The sequence below is a fragment of the Oncorhynchus masou genome, chromosome 25 (genome assembly GCF_036934945.1).
Source record: "Oncorhynchus masou masou isolate Uvic2021 chromosome 25, UVic_Omas_1.1, whole genome shotgun sequence".
Taxonomy (NCBI): domain Eukaryota; kingdom Metazoa; phylum Chordata; class Actinopteri; order Salmoniformes; family Salmonidae; genus Oncorhynchus; species Oncorhynchus masou.
Window position 1 is genome coordinate 37508359 of NC_088236.1, and position 22989 is coordinate 37531347.

At 42.2% G+C, this 22989-nt stretch overlaps 1 protein-coding gene across 1 annotated transcript in view; it reads left to right on the forward strand.

The window, feature by feature from the left end:
* The first annotated feature begins 781 nt into the window (after positions 1 to 781).
* LOC135514266 (voltage-dependent N-type calcium channel subunit alpha-1B-like) overlaps positions 782 to 22989 on the forward strand; it is a 141951-nt gene continuing 119743 nt past the window's right edge. The window contains exons 1-3 of the mRNA XM_064937624.1: positions 782 to 1739; positions 3955 to 4060; positions 7097 to 7236. Coding sequence (XP_064793696.1) covers positions 1480 to 1739; positions 3955 to 4060; positions 7097 to 7236 — 506 coding nt within the window. The 5' untranslated portion in view covers positions 782 to 1479. The remainder of the gene's footprint in view (positions 1740 to 3954; positions 4061 to 7096; positions 7237 to 22989) is intronic.

Below are 22989 nucleotides of genomic sequence, written 5' to 3' on the forward strand. Positions count from 1 at the left end.
AGGTAATAAAGTACATTTTCAAACATGATTTATTTCTCATATTTGTTGATGTGTATTCCAGTTTACAAGAAAGCTAGGGGTAGCAAATGCCAATTAATGATGGCCTACAGTAGCCTAGGATACTGTCTAGTTTTGTGTTATGTTATTTAACATGCCCAATTCTCTATTTTAACCATGAATAATATGTAGTACATGTTCTTCTAGCTGTTGAACAGTTTTGACATCAGCGACGATGATAGAGATACAGGTAGGCTATAGGCTAGTATTGAATTTGATGCAACCCTCACCCCACCCATGCAGCTGTGTAGCACCACGCAAGACAATAAGCAGCTGTTCATTTTTGCATATTGAAAAATAACATTATACAAGGCAGATTTCAGCTCATTCTTTAGCGTTTACCAAAGAATAAACATCAGTCATATTCTGCTGTAGCCTAGGCTACCCCAGCCGGTCATGATAACCCAAAACGCAGCAATACTTGAAAGGGAGGGAGGATTGCCAGAACCACATCTCAGGAGATTGCGGATGCTATTGAATGAAAAAAAAATGAATAATGATACATTTTTGTTGTCCTTCGTGAGTTCTACATTTGTATTATTTGATGCGATTTATCAAGCAACTTCGGTGATTATTCTGCCCAGGGGGGGGTAAAAAAACCGAGAGAGAAGCTGCTTCCCTCTTTCTCCCTGGTGCTATGGATACAGAGACGATACAGGTGGAGCCTGGCGTCTTTTTAGTCACGTGTGCCGATTCATAAGGAGCAGTGGCTGGAGAAAGTGGTTACATTATACATTGCCTGAGAGCGATTTAGCGGAAGCAGAGGTGCCAACCTTGTGTTTTCTCGTTACACCGTGCCCGAATTAATAGGAAGATTATTGGAACGGATCATGTGAGGCACCTCGTTTTCATAAGGAACGTGGGGTAAGGTAATACAAAAGAAAAACTTAAACGCGCAATGGCAAACCAATCGAGGAGGATAAACCAGATACATGCATCTGTTTTATTTGGAGCTTAATTCTAAGTGAGCTATGCAGTCATAGCCCGCCTTATGGCATGCGTTATGCGAATGATGCGAATTGTTATTGCTCGACATTTGTACATGGTAAACTGGCTGTTTTTAAAGCTTAGCCCAGTGAAAAGGGATAGGCTATAAGCTATGTATATGTGGCCATTCAGCCAGAGGAAGACCCATGGACAAATATTTGACATGGAAATATAAACTTTCTCCTTCATGTTTCATATCATTTGAAAATATTGACAATTGAAAGTATGGGAAGTAACAAGGCGGGGACCAGCCAACAGAATATCTGAAGAAAAATACAATCATTTTATTTTTGAATATTTGTTGAATATTCTCTTGACCAATACACACACCGAAAGGAACTCGTGGCTGGAACAACTGTGTGTTGTGATGCTTTTTCTCTATTTTTTCTATAGTCTAAGTTTTGATTTTTTCAGTAAGATCTGTGCGATTGTAGAATGGCTCGATTCGAAGAGGAACTATCCAACCGGCGTGGAGGGGTCTGTCAAGCGGGCCCACCAAGGGGGGCAGGTCGGCCAGCAGGCCCCCCAAGCGGCCCTAGGGTGTACAAACAATCAATGGCCCAAAGAGCCAGGACAATGGCCATTTACAACCCCATCCCTGTCAAGCAGAGCTGTCTTACTGTCAACCGGTCTCTCTTCATCTTTAGTGAGGATTGTATCATACGGAAATATGCCAAAAAGATTACAGAATGGCCATATCCTTTGTTGCTTTAAACAACCTAGCCTATTTCTCGTACCATTACATTATTTTATTATAACATTATAGGCCTACTTGGGTTTTAATGGCTTGACGTTATTAAGCACAGGGGTCAAGGTTCCAGACTACAGGGCATGATTATCTAAATTAATTTACTGTAGCCAATGAGAAGATATGGCATGGAGGACTACCAGTTGTTGACTGGACTTTGTAATACAGTATAACCACTCTCAGTAGGCCTGTATAGCCATATCCACTCTCAGACCCACTCCAATAGGTTATTGTAGGTGATATTGTTTCGTTTTTTGGCAAGATTCCTGTTTTCTCCAGCTTTTGGCATCCTCTCTCTGGTAGGCCTACATGCAGCTAAGTTGCCTACCAAGAACCTGTCAGATTGGTGTTTCTGATCTGTGGCATAAATCTGATTGGTGGCTACAGAACAATTAACATGAAGGCTGGAGGTGTATTTTTTTTTCTATTTTTCAACCCAAATGGCAGTGCAGTGAAAATCTTGTCAGCAGGATAATTTGATTGGTTTTGTAAAGCACCATAAATTATAGGTGAGGCCTATACTTATTTTACTTTCTACTTGCCTAATGTATTTGATTCCGGTATATGGGCTAAGTAAACAAGCTTGTGTGATAGTCTGCTCAGGGGACTATGCCACTGTTAGGCTACATATCAAATAACTGCTGTATCGATCCGTTTGTTTCTCAGACCAAGTCTCTCCTAGCAACGTTTCGGCACAAGCGCTCTCCAAGGTGCTGAATCTACCCATGTGCAAATGCTGCTCAACAGTAGGCCTAAATGGCAAGCTAGCGGGAAGGCTGTCTAATAAACAGATACAATCTATTCTGCGTGCGTGTCCCATCAAAACAATAAGCCATGAGAATAAATGGAAATGAGTTGTGCATTTAGCCTAGTTTACAAAACCAATTTGTTTCTTTTAAGGCAAAATGTATCATTATTGTCATTTATGTCCATAAAATGGTAGGTAGAAGTATATTGAAAAAAAGGATCCACCTGTTGATATGATATATTTTGTATAATTTACCAAATGAGGGATATCCTCTGCAGCTTGTGAAACCTGTACATCAGTGGAGGCTGCTAACGGGAGGACGGCTCATAATAATGGTAGGAAGGGGGCAAATGGAATGGCATCTAACACCTGGAAACCATGTGTTTCATGTATTCGATACCATTCCACTGATTGCCACCAACCTATTTGTGATGTGCTTAGGCCTCCTAGAGAAACAGTCAACCCTGAAGCATATTTCGTGAGATTGGGTTAATGAACCTGTGAGGTATTGCAATTCATTTACATTCATTTGTGTAATCGCATTCATTACTTAACTCTGGTGCTGTGTAAAGACTTCTCAACCTTTAGCTTACCTGTGCATTTCCAAGCCCCTTTCACAGTATTTTTCTCCCTTGAGTTAGATTCTAGGTTCATGGGAGCCATTGTAGCAAGAAAGTCCTGAGCTGCCCTAAGCCAGTGAATTATGTGTTTTTATCTGTTGATGTACTGTAGCCCATTGCCCGAGGTAAGACCCTAGTCCTCTGTGCACCACAGTCTCCAGAGGAGATAGCCTCCATAAACAACCATGCGATGACATGGACAGCAGCAACTGAGACATCATGTAAGTCAGCAACTGATAAATCACTCAGTTCCCTCAGTCATGTTTAGTGTTGAGATCGAGTTCAACGGATAAATCACTCAGTTCCCTCAGTCATGTTTAGTGTTGAGATCCAGTTAAACAGAAAAATGACATTTTGGAAAAAAAGGTGCTATCTTGAAACCAAAAAGGGTTCATTAGCTGTTCCCACAGGATAACCCTTTAAAGAACACCTTTTGGTTCCAGGTAGAACCCTTTTGGATTTCATGTAGAACCCTTTCCACAGAGGGTTCTACATGGAACCCAAAATAGTTCTACCTGAAACCAAAAATAGTTCGCCTTTTTGGAATCCTTTTTTCTAAAAGTGTAATTTCTTACTGCATGTGTGCTTTGCCATTAGGCTTCAGCTCTTGTATAATTTAGGTTAACCTACCTACTGCTGAGGAGCTTTTTAATATGGTAATTTTACTTCCTCTAGGTCCCATTCTTCTGTTTCTTCCTCTTCCTCCTCCTCATCTTCTTCTTCTGTTAGAATGTATTTCAGATCTTAGGTACTGTATGCCTAACATTACACAGTATTTTTCTTAACGGTCTCACTCCATTTGAATACCTGATCCTGGCCACCATTATAGCCAACTGCATCGTCCTTGCCTTGGAGCAGCATCTACCAGCCGGCGACAAGACCCCCATGTCAGAGCGCTTGGTAAGTGACCATTGCATGGGTCATATGTGCCATACCAATATTATATCATATTTGATCATTGGTTAACTACACTCTTCTCTCCAAGTGAAAAATAGGTGTCAGTCATTATATTCTCACATACAGGAATAACATATATACAGTGGCTGGTGAAAGTATTCACCCCCCATTTTTCCTATTTTATGGCCTTACAACCTGGAATTAAAATAGATTTTTGCGGGGTTTGTATCATTTAATTTACACAACATGCCTACCACTTTGAAGATGCAAAATATTTTTTGGTGTGTAAAACAAACAAGAAATAAGACAAAAAAACTGAAAACTTGAGTGTGCATAACTACTCACCCCCCCCCCCCCCAAAAGGTAATACTTTGTAGAGCCACCTTTTGCAGCAATTGCAGCTGCAAGTCTCTTGGGGTATTTCTCTATAAGCTTGTAACATCTAGTCACTGGGATTTTTGCCCATTATTCAAGGCAAAACTGCTCAAGCTCCTTCAAGTTGGATGGGTTCCGCTGATGTACAGCAATCTTTAAGTCATTCCACAGATTCTAAATTTGATTGAGGTCTGGGCTTGGACTAGGCCATTCCAAGACTTTTAAATGTTTCCCCTTAAACCACTCAAGTGTTGCTTTAGCAGTATACCTAGGGTCATTGTGCTGCTGAATGTGAACCTCCATCCCAATCTCAAATCTCTTGAAGACTGAAAAAGGTTTCTCTCAAGAATTTCCCTGTATTCAGCACCATCCATAATTCCTTACATTCTGACCAGTTTCCCAGTCCCTGCCAATGAAAAACAAACCCACAACATGATGCTGCCACCACCATGCTTCACTGTGGGGATGGTGTTCTTGGGGTGATGAAAAGTGTTGGGTTTGCACCAGACATAGCGTTTTCCTTGATGGCCAAAAGCTGAATTTTAGTCTCATCTAACCAGAGTACCTTCTTCCATATGTTTGGGGAGTCTCTTACATGCCTTTTGGCGAACACCAAATGTGTTTGTTAATTTTCACTTTAAGCAATGGCTTCTCTACCATAAAGCCCAACTCTGTGGAGTGTACGGCTTAAAGTGGTCCTATGGACAGATACTCCAATCTCCGCTGTGGAGCTTTGCAGCTCCTTCAGGGTTATCTTTGGTCTTTGTGTTGCCTCTTTGATTAATGCCTGGTCCGTGAGTTTTGGTGGGCCACCCTCTCTTGGCAGGTTTGTTGTGGTACTATATTCTCAAAGTTTCTGATATTTTTTATAACCCAACCCTGATCTGTACTTCTCCACAACTTTGTCCCTGATCTGTTTGGAGAGGTCCTTGGTCTTTATGGTGCTGCTTTCTTGGCGGTGCCCCTTGCTTAGTGGTGTTGCAGACTCTGGGACCTTTCAGAACAGGTGTATATCCTGTTCGGGCTAGGCATCCCACTAGCAGGACAACTTCTGGTGAAACTGGAGGGCGTGCAATTCAAATAAATAGTCCTAAATATGATGGTTATTAAACATTTAGGTACATACAAGTGTCTTATATCAGTTGAAAGCTTAAATTCTTGTTAATAGAAGTCTACTGTACGATGTACAGTCTGTTTAGTTGGCGCCATCGATTTTAGTAATCCACTCGTTCAACATGCAGAAAAAGGAATTCGAAAATCTACCGCTAAACTTTCTTTCAACAAGTCAAAATACATTTCTATTTACTCCTCAGATACCCTAAAATGTAATCAAATTATAATATTTCTTACGGAAAGAAGTATGTTCAATAGGAAACTTTAGCAGGTGCGTTTTGTCTTCATTGTGCGCCCAAACACGAATTCCCAAGACTGTGTCCCTGTACTAAAACTCATATTTCTTATTTGTTTTGGAAGTTACAAGCCTGAAACCTTGCACATAGAATGCTGACACCATGTGGAAGCCATAGGAATTGCATCCTGGTAGCTGGAATTCAGAATGCCCCTATACTTTCCATCGTAAGAGCTTGGTCTCTCAAAAAAAAGATTCTGGTTGGTTTTCCTATGGATTTTCTCCTACCATATCTATTGTGTTATAGTCTCCTACATTATTTTAACATTTCTACAAACTCCAAAGTGTTTTCTTTCAAATGGTACCAATTATATGCATATCCTGGCTTCAGGGCATGAGCAAGTTTACTTTGGGCACATCGGTCAGGTGGAAATTGAGAAAAAAGGAGCCCTAAGAAGATATCTACTGAGATCATGTGACAGATCATGTGACACTTAGATTGCACACAGGTGGACTTTATTTAACTAATTATGTGACTTCTGAAGGTAATTGGTTGCACCAGATCTTATTTAGGGGCTTCATAGCAAAGGGGGTGAATACATATGCACGCACCACTTTTCAGTTTTTATTTATTTTTTGTATTTTTTGAAACAAGTTATTTTTTAAATTTCACTTCACCAATTTGTGCTATTTTGACTTTGTCCATTACATGAAATCCAAGTAAGAATCCATTTAAATTACAGGTCGTAATGCATCAAAATAGGAAAAATGCCAAAGGGGGTGAATACTTTTGCAAGGCACTGTACAGTACTAGTATTACAGATTTGAATGACACAACCCCATCAGCAGTTTTTTTTTTTTTGGGGGGGGGGGTTACCCATGCAAGCAGCTGGGGTTTCTCACCCGTTGTCCTCAGTCAGCTAACCAGTATCACACAGAGGTGACTTTGATCCCCCTGCTTACAGACACTTTAGGCTCCCTATTGAATTCTGTTGTTAAGTCTTGCCATTAAAAGGGTCAATGCTGTGAGCTCCTCCACCCAATCATATAGACTTAGCTGGTTGGGGCACGCTGGTTGTTTTAAGAATTAAATGTCACTCCCTTCAGGCAAAGTGCCTCACAGCTGCACCCACTAATTGATCTGCTCCCCCAGATAGACCAAGGCTCTGTCTGAAATATTGACGCGACTCACTCCATCGTGATATTAACCCATTACATTGCTTTTTAACTCACATTCAGCCCAAAAATCACATTATAAACTAATGATGATGGATATCAATGGTCACTTACATTCTCAGCCTCTCTTGTCTTAACAGGACGACACAGAGCCCTATTTTATTGGAATATTTTGTTTTGAAGCTGGCATTAAGATCATCGCCCTTGGCTTTGCGTTTCACAAAGGCTCCTATCTCCGGAATGGCTGGAATGTAATGGACTTTGTGGTGGTGCTAACAGGGTGAGTACTGAGCTAATGGCTCATGCTAAATGTTCACACTGCTTTAAAATGACAGACCTGATCCTGAGTAGATTAATGAGAAAGCACAATGTTAATGTGTGTGGTGTGTGTGTTGTGTGTTTCATTTAACATTTTGTATGATCATGATGAATCGTGATGCACTGGAGACACTGGGAATGGCTGAAATTCCTGAGATCGATCATCCTCTTCTTTTAGACATAACTGTATATATGCATGAGAATGGCGCCGAAGGAAATGGCTGCCGGTTTACAATCCCTTAACCAATTGTGCATGTTTTTTCACGTTATTTGTAACTTATTTTGTACATAATGTTTCTGCCACCGTGTCGTATGACCAAAAAGAGCTTCTAGATGTCAGGACAGCAAATACTCACCTCATACTGGAGGAATACTTTTTCATCAACGAGACGGACGGGAAGGATTTCATTCAGACGCCCAATAAGGCCCTCATCCCCGTTATTCGCAGGAGAAAGAGACGGAGGTATCGTGGACGAAGGTTTGGGTGCCTTGTAGGGATCTGTCGCCAAGAGGGTAATCTACCTTTACCATCGGTCCTATTAGCCAACGAACAATCAAACGATAATAAAATAGACAAACTACGATCATGTATATCCTACCAACGGGACATTAAAAACTGTAATATCTTATGTTTCACTGAGTCGTGGCTGAACGACAACATGAATAACATACAGCTGGCGGGTTTGAAGCTTTTTAGGCAGGATAGAACAGCGGCCTCTGGTAAGACAAGGGGTGACGGTCTATGTATATTTGTAAACAGTTGGTGCACAAAATCTAAGGGAGTCTCAAGGTTTTGCTCGCCTGAGGTAGAGTATCTTATCATAAGCTGTAGAACACACAATTCACCAAGAGAGTTTTCATCTTTATTTTTGGTAGCTGTCCTATATACCACCACAAACCGATGCTGGCACTAAGACTGCACTCAATGAGCTGTATATGGCCATAAGCAAACAGGAAAACGCTCATTCACTGGCTTCATCAATAAGTGCATCGATGACGTCGTCCCCACAGTGACTGTACTTGCATACCCAAACCCGAAGCCATGGATTACAGGCAACATCCACACTGAGCTAAAGGGTAGAGCTGCCGATTACAAGGAGTGGGACTCTAACCCGGAAGTTTATAAGAAATCCTGTTATGCCCTCAGACGAACCATCAGACAGGCAAAGCGTCAATACAGGACTAAGATTGAATCGTACTACACCAGCTCCGATGCTCGTCGGATGTGGCAGGGCTTGCAAACTATTACAGACTACAAAGAGAAACACAGCCGAGAGTTGCCCAGTGACACGAGCCTACCAGATGAGCTAAATTACCTCAATGCTTGCTTCGAGGCAAGTAACACTGAAACATGCATGAGCACATCAGCTGTTCCGCATGACTGTGTGATCACGCTCTCCATAGCTGATGTGAGTTTACATACACTAAGTTGACTGTGCCTTTAAACAGCTTGGAAAATTCCAGAAAATAATATCATGCCTTTAGAAGCTTCTGATAGGCTAATTGACATCATTTGAGTCAATTGGAGGTGTACCTGTGGATGTATTTCAAGGCCTACCTTCAAACCCAGGGCCTCTTTGCTTGACATCATGGGAAAATCAAAATAAATCAGAAATAGGAGACCTCCACAAGTCTGGTTCATCCTTGGGATTAATTTCCAAATGCCTGAAGGTATCACGTTCATCTGTACAAACAATAGTACGCAAGTATAAACACCAAGGGACCATGCAGCCTTCATAACGCTCACGTACTTTGGTGCGAAAAGTGCAAGTCATTCCCAGAACGACAGCAAAGGACCTTGTGAAGATGCTGGAGGAAACAGGTACAAAAGTATCTATATCCACAGTAAATCGAGACCTATATTCACATAACTTGAAAGGCCGCTCAGCAAGGAAGAAGCCACTGCTCCAAAACTGCCATTAAAAAGCCAGACTACGGTTTGCAACTGCACATGGGGACAAAGATCCTACTTTTTTGGAGAAATGTCCTCTGGTCTGATGACACAAAAATACAACTGTTTGGCCATAATGACCATCGTAATGTTTGGAGGAAAAAGGGGGAGGTTTGCAAGCTGAAAAACACCATCCCAACTGTGAAGCATGGGGGTGGCAGCATCATGTTGTGGGGGTGCTTTACTGTAGGAGGGACTGGTGCACTTCACAAAATAGATGGCATCATGAGGAATTATAATTATGAGGATATATTGAAGCAACATCTCAAGACTTCAGTCAGGAAGTTAAAACTTGGTCGCAAATGGGTCTACCAAATGAACAATGACCCCAAGCATACTTCCAATGTTGTGGCAAAATGGCTTAAGGACAACAAAGTCAAGGTATTGGAGTGGCCATCACAAAGCCCTGACAACAATCCTATAGAAAATTTGTGGGCAGAACTGAAAAAGCGTGTGCAGGCAAGGAGGCCTACAAAATTGACTCAGTTACACCAGCTCTGTCAGGAGAAATGGGCCAAAATTCACCCAACTTATGTGGGAAGCTTGTTGAAGGCTACCCGAAACATTTGACCCAAGTTAAACAATTTAAAGGAAATGCTGCCAAATACTAATTGAAACTTCAGACCCACTGGGAATGTGATGAAAGAAAAAGAAGCTGAAATAAATCCTTCTCTCTACTATTATTATGACATGTCACATTCTTAAAATAAAGTGGTGATCCTAACTGACCTTAGACAGGAATTTTTTTACTAGGATTACATTTCAGGAATTGTGAAAAACTGAGTTTAAATGTATTTGGCTAAGGTGTATGTACACTTCCGACATCAACTGTATGTGAGAATGCTATTTATTGACTACAGCTCAGCATTCAACACAATAGTGCCCTCAAAGCTCATCACTAATCTAAGGACCCTGGGACTAAAGACCTCCCTCTGCAACTGGATCCTGGACTTCCTGACGGGCCACCCCCAGGTGGTAAGGGTAGGTAACAATACATCCGCCACGCTGATCCTCAACACAGAGGCCCCTCAAGGGTGCGTGTTCGGTCCCCTCCTGTACTCCCTGTTCACTCATGACTGCATTTCAAGGCACGACGCCTACACCATCATCAAGTTTATCGATGACACAACAACAATGAGATTGACCTCCTCCCTGTAGGCTGAGACCTGGCAGTGTGGTGCCAGGACAACAACCTCTCCCTCAACGTGATCAAGACAAAGGAGATGATTGTGGACTACAGGAAAAAGATGACAGAGCACACCTCCATTCTCATCGGCGGGACTGCAGTGGCGCAGGTTGAAAGCTTCAAGTTCCTTGTTGTCCATATCACATCAAAATGTTTTACATTTCACCATCGAGAGCATCCTGACTGGTTGCATCACTGCCTGGTATGGCAACTGCTCGTCCTCCGACCGCATATGGCCCTGCCCATCACTGGGGCCAAGCTTCCTGCCTTTCTGGACCTCTATACCACAGGCGGTGTCAGTGGAAGGCCCTAAAAATTGTCAAAGACTCCAGCCACCCTAGTCATAGACTGTCCCCTCTGCTACTGCATTTCAAGTGGTACCGGAGCGCCACGTCTAGGTCCCAAAGGCTTCTTAACAGCTTCTACCCCTAAGCCATAAGACCCCTGAACAGCTAATCAAAGGGCTACCCAGACTCCTCTTTTACGCCGCTGCTACTCTCTGTTTATTATCTATGCATAGTCACTTTAACTCTACCTACATGTTCATATTTTCTCGACTAACGTGCCCCTGCACATTGACTCTGTACCTGTACCCCCTGTATATAGCCTTGTTATTGTTATTTTACTGCTGCAGTTTAATTATTTGTTACTTCTATTATCACTTTTTTTTCTTAATTTCTTATAGCATTGTTGGTTAAGGGCTTGTAAGTAAGTATTTCACTGTTGTATTTGGCGCATGTGACAATAACATTTTATTTTATTTGCAGCGGTAAAACAAATATTGTCTGGAATAGTTATTCAGGGCAACATTACAGGATGCTATGGTAAACTTTACCATAGAAAGGCAGTATATTTGCAAAATAAGAAGAGGGCCACAAAAGTAGAAGCGCTTGCACTGAGAGAGGAGCTTGCGTATTGGAGCTAGAATATCAGTGAGGCAATAGGAGTGGAACTATGGGTGGTAGAGGAGCATGAGGTAACTACCGTAGGCTTTCAGTGAGGGACCATGAGGGAAAAGATGAAGGGGACGAGGAGAGAGTGGAGGAGGGGTAATGATGAGGATGCTGTTACGCTGGAGAGAGTCCTCAGGGAGTTGCTCGCATCACCAGGGAGTGTCCTGGCTTGCTGTACCTATTGACTCTGACATTTATTTGGCCCTTCTATTGGGGCTTACATCAGCTTTGATAACTAATTGCAGTAAACCAATTCTCTGGAAGCCCTACTCCACCCACTTGGAAGTCAATCTCAGTGTTCCAACCTTTTGTTCTTGCTCAGTGGACGTACGAGGAACCAACCAGGGGCAATGTAATATGACCAATTCCTGGAACTGGTCATGTTTCAGAGTAACCGTCACACAAAGCCGTGTGTGTGAGAGAGAGCTGTAAAGACAAAGGCAGCAAGCTGTCTGTCTGTCAATACAGTGTGTTAGGGAAAGGTTAGGGCTATTGACAGCTTGTCACAGCCTCTACATGGACCTGTCACCATCACTGAACACACAGGGCATCATTCTGCTCTCCTTCCATATTCGCTGCCACTACTTGTGGATAGGGCTGCATGGGGAGGAAGGATTGGAGGCAGGGCTGATTGAAATTGGGGCAGAGCAGCCTGACATGATAACCATAACTGAAGGGCTGTGGTGGATGAGAGCCTTTACACGAGCAGTCTGGCCCTGTTATCAGTGCCATGCTACAGTGAGCGATTGATCCATGGTGTCAGTCTCTGACAGCTATTGGATCACCATGTGCTGCATGCACATCAAAGCGCTGTATGCTATCCCTATGGCTGTAACTACAGGGTGTGCCTAGCAGGAAACCAATCGCCATAGTAATTACCATTGCTGCCTCACTGATTATTAATTAAACCCATTCTTTCCATTCCCTGGGATATGAGTACTTGAAGCAGGTATAAAGTCAATACCAAAGATGCCATACATTTCAGATCAGCTACAGCTACCTTATAAGTAAAAGCAGTGATTGTGTACCATAACGTTAGTTGTGAATTGTCTATTTTTAACAGTATTGTGTACAAATAGTGTTCCGTTAATGGTGATGAATGTATTAAGAAGATTAAGATCTTGCACACGTTTGGCCCCAGGACACGCGAGGGCCATGTTTCATGTGCTGGTGCTGATGGTAATCAGATGTGGGGGTCTGTGAATGAAAAGGCTTGTATTGAGCTCCCACAGGCAGGGCCAGCCCTATAAATCAAATCAACTCAAATGTTCCAATAAGACGTTGGGTGTTGCTAATAAGTGCATACAGTGGGGTCTGGAATTATTGGGTCCCTAAATGGAAAAATTATATTATTTTATACTAATACAGAGAAGATTTTATTTTTAAGTAATTAAAAAAAATCTTGACAAGATAGGGGTCAAAATGATTGGATCTCCAGTTTTCAATACTCCTGCACCCTCCCCTTACAAGGATAATGGCACTGAGCCTTTTTCTAAAATGATTTAAGAGATTGGAGAACGCTTGGGGAGGGATCTTAGACCATTCCTCTATACAGAATCTTTCCAGATCCTTGATATCCTTTGTCTGCACTCTTCAATTCAAACCACAGGTTTTCAATGGGGTTCAACTGCGAAGTCTGAGATCTGATTTTGTGGTCAATTAACCATTTCTTTGTGGATTTTGATGTGTGCTTGGGGTTATTGTCTTGCTGGAAAATGCACTTTTGTATTTGAACCGTTATTACGGTGACTGTGGTAATTTGGCTGGCCAATTACCATCATCCATCATCCAAAATTTCTGTCACAACCCTACTGTTCACTTCTGCCAGCAAGATATCAGTAGTCACGCTCAAATGTCCACTTCAAGTTATTCAGACTGCTTACCCACTGTCTCCCAGACATCTGAGAAATGTTGTGTACAGTGCAGTACTATACACTACATGCACATGCACTGCTAGTCAAACACTTCTACACTCAAGACCTAGACATGAAAAGTGACATTTAAAAATGTCTCTAAAAGTTTTTATAATAGTCATTTTTCAACTACAGCCATGATAGACTGGTTCATAAAGCCTCCCAACGCATCCCAATGGTACGTCACATTTCACAGAGATTGATTCAATCCAATGACTTCGACCAGTATTGACAAGTAAAGGTCCATTGAGGATCCAACAGCAACATAATATACTCCCCAAGGTCTTTAAACCGAGCAGGATAGAGAAACCAGGAGATTGGTTCAGGAAGTGCAACCGCTGCAACAAAAATCTATTTCTTTGGCAGGAAAATAGAACAGCCCACAATGCAAGACTGTAGAACAGCAACAAAAGAACTTAGGCAACTTGAACACAATGATAGCTTAATCCTAAATAGCAAAGGATGGAGCGATGCCACTGTGACTGTCCTCATTTAACAAGTCCGCTGGTAATGTGCCTTGTACAATGGAGCAGATGTTTTTTATTTTATTTACATTTTTAATCATATTGTGAAACAAAAGCGGAATCAACCAACCACCTCCATTTCCCATCAGATGGTGACGATAGTTTTTGTTGTTGTTGAGAGAAACCTTATCTTGATTCTGCTGTTTGTTAGGGCTCGAGACAGCTCATTGCAGCTAATTGATTGGGAGAATGCTGGGCAGACAGGCGGGGTTGCAACATCAACAACATTCTGCAATCCAACTAACACCAGCACTAACCTCCAACACACTTCGTCAGCTGGGCTGGGAGCACTCTGCTTCAACACTTCTCCTCCGCTCCTGACTACATGTGCTGCCATAGGAATAGAATGAATAGATTGGGCGTCCCCATTCAAGTCAATGATGGCATAGTGGTTGGACTGGTAGCCATTGCAATTGTACCCATAGGAGCAAAACAGGAAGTAAAATATGTGCTAAAATATGTGCTGTGATTTGTTGATTCAACTCAAATGACATTACAAAAAATACATTCCATTGCATGAGTTACATCAGTTAACATCATTTGGATGAACCTTCTACATTACCAAATACCAGGCAGCCATTGCAAGTGCACCCATGATGTCACGCCCTGACCGTAGAGATCTTTTTATTCTCTATGTTTTGTTGGTCATGGTGTGACTCGGGTGGGAAACTCTATGTTCTGTGTTTCTATGTTTTGGCCGGGTATGGTTCTCAATCAGGTACAGCTGTCTATCGTTGTCTCTGATTGCGAATCATACTTAGGCAGCCTTTTTCCCTTTTGTATTTGTGGGTAGTTGTCTTCGTTTGATGCAGGTATATCCTCACGGAGCGTCACGGTCGTGTTTGTTGTTTATTGTTTTGTTGGCGACATTTAAAGAGAAAATGTACGCTCACCACGTTGCACCTTGGTCCAGTCATTTTCAAGACAGCGGTCGTGACACATGAGTTGACCAGTCAAATTGCCAGGATAAGAGGTTCCAAGTCTGTTTTTATGACGGTTATTTTATTTCCATGATGGTTGTTATCCATAACTGTCGGTTACAGTAATTGTGCCAGCCCTAGTGAAAAGTGATGACTGAGGTTATAGAGAGAGAAAGAGGGGAGCAGCAGTGAGCTATAAAGCTGAGGGATGTGGGGTATGTAGAGGGAGAGAGAGAGAGAGAGGGAAGGCAACAGTGAGCAGTAGAGCTGAAGGATGTGGGGTCTGTAGAGAGTGAGAGAGAGAGAGGGAAGGGAGCAGTGAGCAGTAGAGCTGAGGGATGTGGGCTCTCCAGTGAGCTGTGAAGGTCTTAATCAACCTCAGCTCTTCTACACCACCATCATCCCTTCTGCCATGATGCTCTCTGATGCTCTCAATCAGTAATGCCTCAAATTTATGTCCCCATTTTCCTTATTTAGAACACTGCTTCTTCTTCTATTGTTGTGTCAGTGTAAGCTCGGACATATTGTTTGGTGGATTCACCACTGGACTGTGCTGAGTGTGCTCCTCAGAATTGTCTTGAATGGACACGGTCTGTTTTTTGAGAAGAGGGACTTTCCTGTTTCCCAATGTACCTGATTCTGTGTATTCCCTATTATTGGTTGGTTGATGTCGATTCATGCATTTTAAAGCATGTGTTTTGACAGTGAAAAATGTGCTTATTTTTACCGGTATACCCTAGTAGCCTTGTGTACAGTCAGAACCTTGCAGGAATATTGTTATGTCATAAACAGAGGTGTGTTTGCTGTGTAAATGCTATGTAATTATCAAGGGAGCTTCACCCTCTACCGTCTCCCTCCTCCAGTACTTCACACTCGCCAACAGTACCAGCAGTAGTAACAACCGATTCACTTCTAGATGTGTGATACATCATGTAAGGGTTTTGACACATTGTGACGTTGTGCTGAGAATCGAGCAATATCATAAACCTAGCAAGAGGTAAGATGGGATAGGAGATGGGGTCGTTCTGTGGTTGGAGCTAATGCAGAAGAGGGCCAGATATTCATCAAATGAGCAGTGGGATTGTACTGTGAGAATGTGTTCTAATCAGCAAGCCACTCTCCCAAAGAACAGCAATGGAACAAACAGCTGAATTATTAATCGTGTTTCCCTGTGTGGAGGAATCAGCCTAGTTAGTTGGAGTGTGCTTTTTTATCCACTGTGAAAAGGTTAAGCACATGTTTTATATACCTATGAATATTACAGAAAATATTATCAAGTTATGTCAAAAGGCTGTAAAGAAGTTCTAAGCGGTGGAAATAATTTTCTAGATTTGGGAGTAAGTAGCGCAGATGTAGATTTTAGATATACCATCTTAGTTACCATCTTTAGTACTTCTGCAATAGACGACTGACTGGCTCAGTGAAGTTTGAAAATGGTTGTTGCGTCTTAACCAGTGGCGTGTAATCATTACCAAGAAAAAAAGGAGAAAAAATATATTAAATAATGTATATTTCATCTCTCTATGTTTCATCATTTTCCTTCAATTCGCAAGAGGTTGAATGCGTCTCACCGGAAAAGGAATCCGAGCGAGCGAAACAGCACCCCTCTGTCTCTGTATGTGTAGGCCATCTACCTGATGCTGTCTGGTCAAAGATAACATGACATTGTTGCCTCCCGTAGTATTGGATGAAAGGGAGCCAGCGATCATTTGGCCTCCCTTGATAAAAGAAGTAAAAAATAGTAGTTAGTCAGCGTTGAGCTGAACTGTGAACGGCTCTGACGCACCCCAAAAAGTGTAAAGGGGAGCTTCACTCCAATCACATTACATTGAGAGCAATACATTATTAACGGAAACAACTTGAATTGTAGCATCTCGTTGTGTTGTTGTCCTCCGGTGGCTAGCTAGCTTGCTAAAATTGTCCCTTTCCTTAATTAGCCATGGATGGAGATATGGATTTTAACTTGTGTTTTTATTAATTCTCTGTACTGGCCAATGATTAATTATAAAGGGGATTCTGATCCAACCATAAATTCATACATTTTGCCACTGGCCTGAGAGGATGGAAGTTCAATATGTAGCTAGATGTAGAAGTCTAATATTAACTAGCTAACATTGCCCATGAATGGAAGTTAGGCTAGCCTGCAAGCATTTTAGCCAGCTAGCCTAGGATGATGACAACTAAAATCGTGTACTGAATGAGAGTGATTTGTTTCGTCAACATGGAAGAGAGGAGGATGGCATTGGCGTTTCTCTACAAGTAGAGTCAACCGAATGTTTTTAATTTATTATTTTTTTTTTTCTTCTACTTGCATGAACACACACACACACACATAAATCAGAACCATGGGCAGCCACATCATCACGTCATATTTTTGTTGGTATCTTTTAGTTGTCACGGTACTAGACTAAGCATGGGTGATTTGATGATGTTGAAGTGGTGCTGGAATAGTGGAGGCAGCTCCTGTTTTCTTTGCGACTTTCGGTAACTCTCTGTGGTTGTAAAATCAATAGTCGTTTAGTAGTCCCGAAAATGTCGGAAACATTACTTGCTTGACCATGCTGTAGGTCATGTAGTGATTTGTTACATGCAATATGCTTTGTGGACTTCACCAGACAGCGGTTGCCACTGTGCCACTGTGTCTCGGCCTTTAGCGCTACTGTATGTACAGTATTACAGTTGCAAGGGATATTAACTAACAGGTTATAGAGCAAACATTGAATTATCACAACACAGGTTGTAATATGGCTTTTTTGTCTGGCTTGGCTTCCCCGGTGATTTTACCAACACACCACTACTGTTCTTAAGTGCTCCTGACCCAGCTTTCTCAGAGCCACTTTGCTCTTGTCCTCAGCTCAACTCAGCTCAATTTGAAGGTGTGATGATGAGGCTCTTAACTCAATTTTGTTCTGCTGGCTGTACTGGTGGCATTACCATCCTGTGACTGCTAATGGTAGAGATGAGATAAGATGGGGGGGAGGAGGAGGAGGCTGTCATTGCTTTGTGCAGAGTAGTGGTGAAGGACCTGGTTGAGATGGAGTGCTTGACTGGCAGGCAGCTTTGTTCCACACATGGCGTTAGGTACCATTTATTGAAATGGTTGTTATTTCAGGAAAACAAGCTATTACTCACCAATGTCAATTGTGCAATGACCCCATGGGCTATGTGAGATTGGCTGTGTTCTCATGCACTCTCCCCTTGAATACTGAAATCAGGTAGAGGCACTGTCACTCTTGCCTCCCGTGCTGTACTACAGGTGGGAATCATTCCCCATGGGGAGAATGCAAAACAACTCTATTTGTTTTCTCAACAGAGATGCATTTTTTGTCCTTTATTTAGTCAGGGAAGTCTCATTGAGATTGGCGTCTCTTTTACTAGTGAGCCCAAGAGTGGATTATTTATACACGTGATTAACAGATGCAGGATCATAATTTTATCAGTCTTTTGTTGCTGAAAAATGTCCTGCTCAGCAGGAAATGCAAAGATGTATTGTATTTGAGTTTTAAAAAGGCTTCTAAAGTTTCCAGTTTGTACTTAGAAATTTCAGACTTGATTTTCCCTAACAAACATCTACAAAAATGTCCATTAATTATAATCCACATTTCCTGTTGCTGCAGGATTATTTTTCTGCTGTAGCAAACTGGTTCAATTTAAGATCCTACATCTGTAGGCTCCATTTTGGTGTAACAAGAAAGGTTAAGAAATTAAACAGTTTCATTTTCATTGTAATACTTCTATGCATATTAGAAATATCCCTTTACTGCTGTCATATTCCCTTCTCAGCACAAAATACAGCATTTAGCTTCTCCTTAAAATAGTTTGGAATTTACAAAGGCCTCAAATAAAGATTATCAGCACTTTTCTTGTCTTTTCACTCTTCTAGTGGTATTCGAGTTGTCAGTGTAACATCATGAAGGATCTATTTTATTGCTTTATTTCTACATAGCTCTTCTACGATGTGAACAACGATAATGTTTCATTGCAACGACTTTGGAATTGCATGGAACTGAGCTTGATCTATGATCTACGGAAGGCAAGAGAACCCGAACTAAGCATTTTGTGATGAAGACCTATGAGCAGGAATATAATCATGACATAGCAGCATTTCCTTCAGTACGGATGGCTGAGGAGTGTTCTGTCTTAACCATGGCTTAATATAATAAATGTCTTCTACTGGACTGACAAATTATGACATTTTCTATATTATGTTAAGGTACGGTTGAATATCCCCAGATCAATTGGGCTTGCAGTTACTTCAGGGTCCTTGCACAATTCTTCGGAAGCAACATTTATATCTGGGAGTCCCAGTCTTTCCTGACTAGTGAGCCATGATGCAGTCTTCCAAAGAATCCACCACGCATGGCATGATCAGCATAGTCGCTGGGGTGGAAAGAAAACCAGCTATCTTACTTAATTCATTCAGCCTTCTACAACAGAGCCATGCTCCACTGTCTACTGAGTACTGTGTGTTGGTTTCATCCAGTATTTATTGGAGTGGCATGACATACTGTATTTCAGAGAAAGCTGGTGGCATATGGGCCAGCTGGCTGAGGCTGTCCTGCTGAGTGGAGCTCCCATGGGACCCGTGCCACTGCCACCTCTCAGCTGTGCTCTGTGTCTGATGGAACGGAGCCGTCCGCTATGTGTGTTAGTGTGTATGTGTGTGCACGCGGGCGGGATGGGTGTCTTCACAGGTAAACGTACCTGTAGATATCTTAGTGTGGTTTCTGAAGCAGCATGGATAGTAGTGAACATGATGACAATGAGAGCCGACTAGGTAAAGTCCCTATATTACATGATCTGTGCTCTCTTGACCTTACAAGTTATGAAGGTTGACCTTTTTTTTTTTTTACAATCATGTTCTTCCGATTTTATGACTGAGCCCTTGAATTTATACTCTTAGCGAAATTGTGTAGAGGGCCTGTGTTTGTGTGTGTCCGTCAGGGTGTTTTATTGGCCAAATAGTAGGAGTTGATGTCTCTCCTCCCCTCACACCCCTCATTTAGATCAGACAGACCAAAGGCAGACAGAGGGAGCAGCCTTATACCAGGAAGTGAGGCGGACCCATCCAGGAAGTCATTATGCATTAACGCTATTAACAAGTTGGGTTGGAAAAGAGACCATTTTATAAGTGACTTTGTCTGGGATCTGACAGCCAAGTGTGACCACCATTATTCATGTTTCTGTTTGGTCTTTTAAATGTTTCACAGAAACACATCAGTAACCACCTGACCAGTGAGGACTCTAATAAATTCTGATTAGGAGTTGGGACACTCAGGTCCTGAGCATTTCCAGACAGGCTTTTCATTACCCAACACGAATTACTGGCCACTGGACAAGAATAGCTGTTTTTTTTGGGTCACTTTCACTTCTTCAAATGTCACAGGAAATGGAAGAAGTTGAATCAGAGATGAGAGTGAGAGGGGGGTGCTGTAATGGAGAGGGCTCCTGGACTCTCACTCAGACAGGGACAGAGGATCGATGTCTGGGGGATGGGGGTGTCTCTCTGGCTGGCTGGCTCTCCCTCCTTGGGGAAGGTGATTGATCTAAAAGCTTTTTGTTGTCAGGGAGTGGTGGAGTGGTGGGACCCTGTGTATGTGTGCGTGTCTGTGTGTGTGCATGCGTGCGTGTGTGGTGCTGACATGCTTTCGTGCATGTGGTGTGTGTGTGTGTGTGTGTGTGTGTGTGTGTGTGTGTGTGTGTGTGTGTGTTGTCAAGGAGTGGTGTGAGCCACTGCCTGTCTCAGAGACTGACTGGAGTGTCCCTCCACAGGCCTCCTTGCTATGATCATTTCTTAGCAAGTGACAAGCACAAGACCTGCTGGGAAAAGCAGCTTGTCCAGCCACACTGCAGATGCGTTTTCACCAGATGCCCCGCTCCCTTATGGAAACGATGATGAACTGTTGTAAATGGTGTACGTTTGACCTGTTTAGCTAGGTTAGCCCCCTGTATACCTGCCAGATAGTAATGACTGCAGTTTTATTGAGCAGAGCTGTCAGTATGTTAAGCTGATATCCATTACATGAGTCCTTGGATTTGGCCCCAACGTCATCGATCTGCACTTACTGTCCATCACACAGATGGCCTGAGTTGCATGCTATACTGGTACTACAGTGTAGTGAAGGCCCAGACATTAATGTGCTGTGATATGCAGAACTGTGTGGCGATTTGATTCGAAACATGGCTGATATCATGAAACTGATTAGCATTTTTACAGTTGTTAAAACAAATAGTTTTGTGATGTCAAATTTGAAGAATATTGCGTTAAGAGGAGTGTATGGTTGGTTCCAGGCTGCCAAGCTAACTACAGTGTGGGTGGCAGGTGACTGGCACACACCTGGGTAGGTTGACTTACCTGGGGCACAACTTGTGACTATGTTGGTTGACCTGTGGCTAGACAGGCTTATTGACTTTTCTTATATTTCCTTTGTCTAACTCCAACTTATTGTCATTTCCTTTGCTTTGTCTCTTGTCTTTCTCGGCCTTGTCATTGACTCTGTTTTCAGACCTGCTGAGTCACATCCGTAGGGAGCGATGCACCGGGTTGTCAAATACATCTCATGCTCACTGAGCCAAGTCTAATCACAACCATGTTCCATAATTGAGAAAACCATAAACAGCTAAATGATGTGATTCCATTTCCTAGGGCCCTATTACTATAACAATATTTTGCCAATTTACTTTGATGGAAAGATAGTCCAACTCGACATTAGAATGTACATAACATGTGTCAAAGACATTACATCTGCACTTCATCATTCTGAGCCCATGGTCCCTTTGCTCGTTTATGATCATTATTGGTTGCTATGGAGACAAGCTTACCATGGCGTTGTCTTCAAATCGTCTCTTGATCAGATTCAGAGTTTGGGGATTGGGGACTTGGAGCATGGAAATATCAAGGGTATTTCACATATTATGGTATTATCAAAACAAATGATTTACTGACTACCTTGGACAACATTGTGTGTGAACATTGTGTTCCACTGTCAACCACGGAGTCGTCTCGTTATCTGCTCCACATGTCCAGCTTTATTAGGGGAAATCCCTCTGTTAGCTTAAATTCAATTACACAAAGAACATTTGATCTCAGCAGCTTCTGTATTACAGTACCTCAGTTTGCTTTTCCACATATGTATTTACACGGCCATGCACAGACAATAGGCATACACCTTCTCAAAGCAAACTGCTTGAGATCTGTCCTCTTCCAACTTTTATTTGGTCTTCTTTTGATACTTTCTGAAGAGAATCACTTTATTTTGTCATTGTTGCTGTGCAACAATAAAGGCCCAATACAGACGGAGTCAACAGAAATATCTTCATGTTATTGCTTTGCTTTGCTTTCTGTTGGCAAACAAACACAATTCCTTTTATTTTCTCTCGTCTCTGGCTTTACCCTACTCTCATTGTTGCTTTTCACTCCCAGAACCCCTGTCTCCTGGCTGCTGTTGTCTAATGAGATCAGTGGAGCCTCCTTTGTTTCTATGGTGACGCCTCCAGTTGTCTCCAGTGTGGCTTTCCCTCCCCGTGCAGCCAATATAGTCTCTCTCTCCCTCTCGCTACGTCTATCTCTACCAATATAGTCTCATCCACACTGCTGTAGCTGGGGAGCCCTCTCTCTCTGTATCTCTTTCTTTTCTCTCTCTCGCTCACTCACTCGCACTCTTTCTCCCTTTCGCTACTTCTCTCTCTCTTTCTTGCTTTCTCTCTCTCGCTTTCTCTCTCTCGCTACTTCTCTCTCTCTCTCTTTCTCTCCCTCTCTCCCTCTCGCTACTTTTATCTCTATCTCTCTCTTTTTCTCTCTATCCCTCATCCCCTCTCTTGTTCTCCCTTGTTTCTATCTCCCCCCTCTCAAATCAAATCAAATCAAATTTTATTTGTTACATACACATGGTTAGCAGATGTTAATTATTTGTCACATACACATGGTTAGCAGATGTTAATGCGAGTGTAGCGAAATGCTTGTGCTTCTAGTTCCGACAATGCAGTAATAACCAACAAGTAATCTAGCTAACAATTCCAAAACTACTACCTTATAGACACAAGTTTAAGGGGATAAAGAATATGTACAGATATAATATGTAAAGATATATGAATGAGTGATGGTACAGTGATGGTACAGAGCGGCAGAGCGGCATAGGCAAGATACAGTAGATGGTATTGAGTACAGTATATACATATGAGATGAGTATGTAAACAAAGTGGCATAGTTAAAGTGGCTAGTGATACATGTATTACATAAAGATGCATTAGATGATATAGAGTACAGTA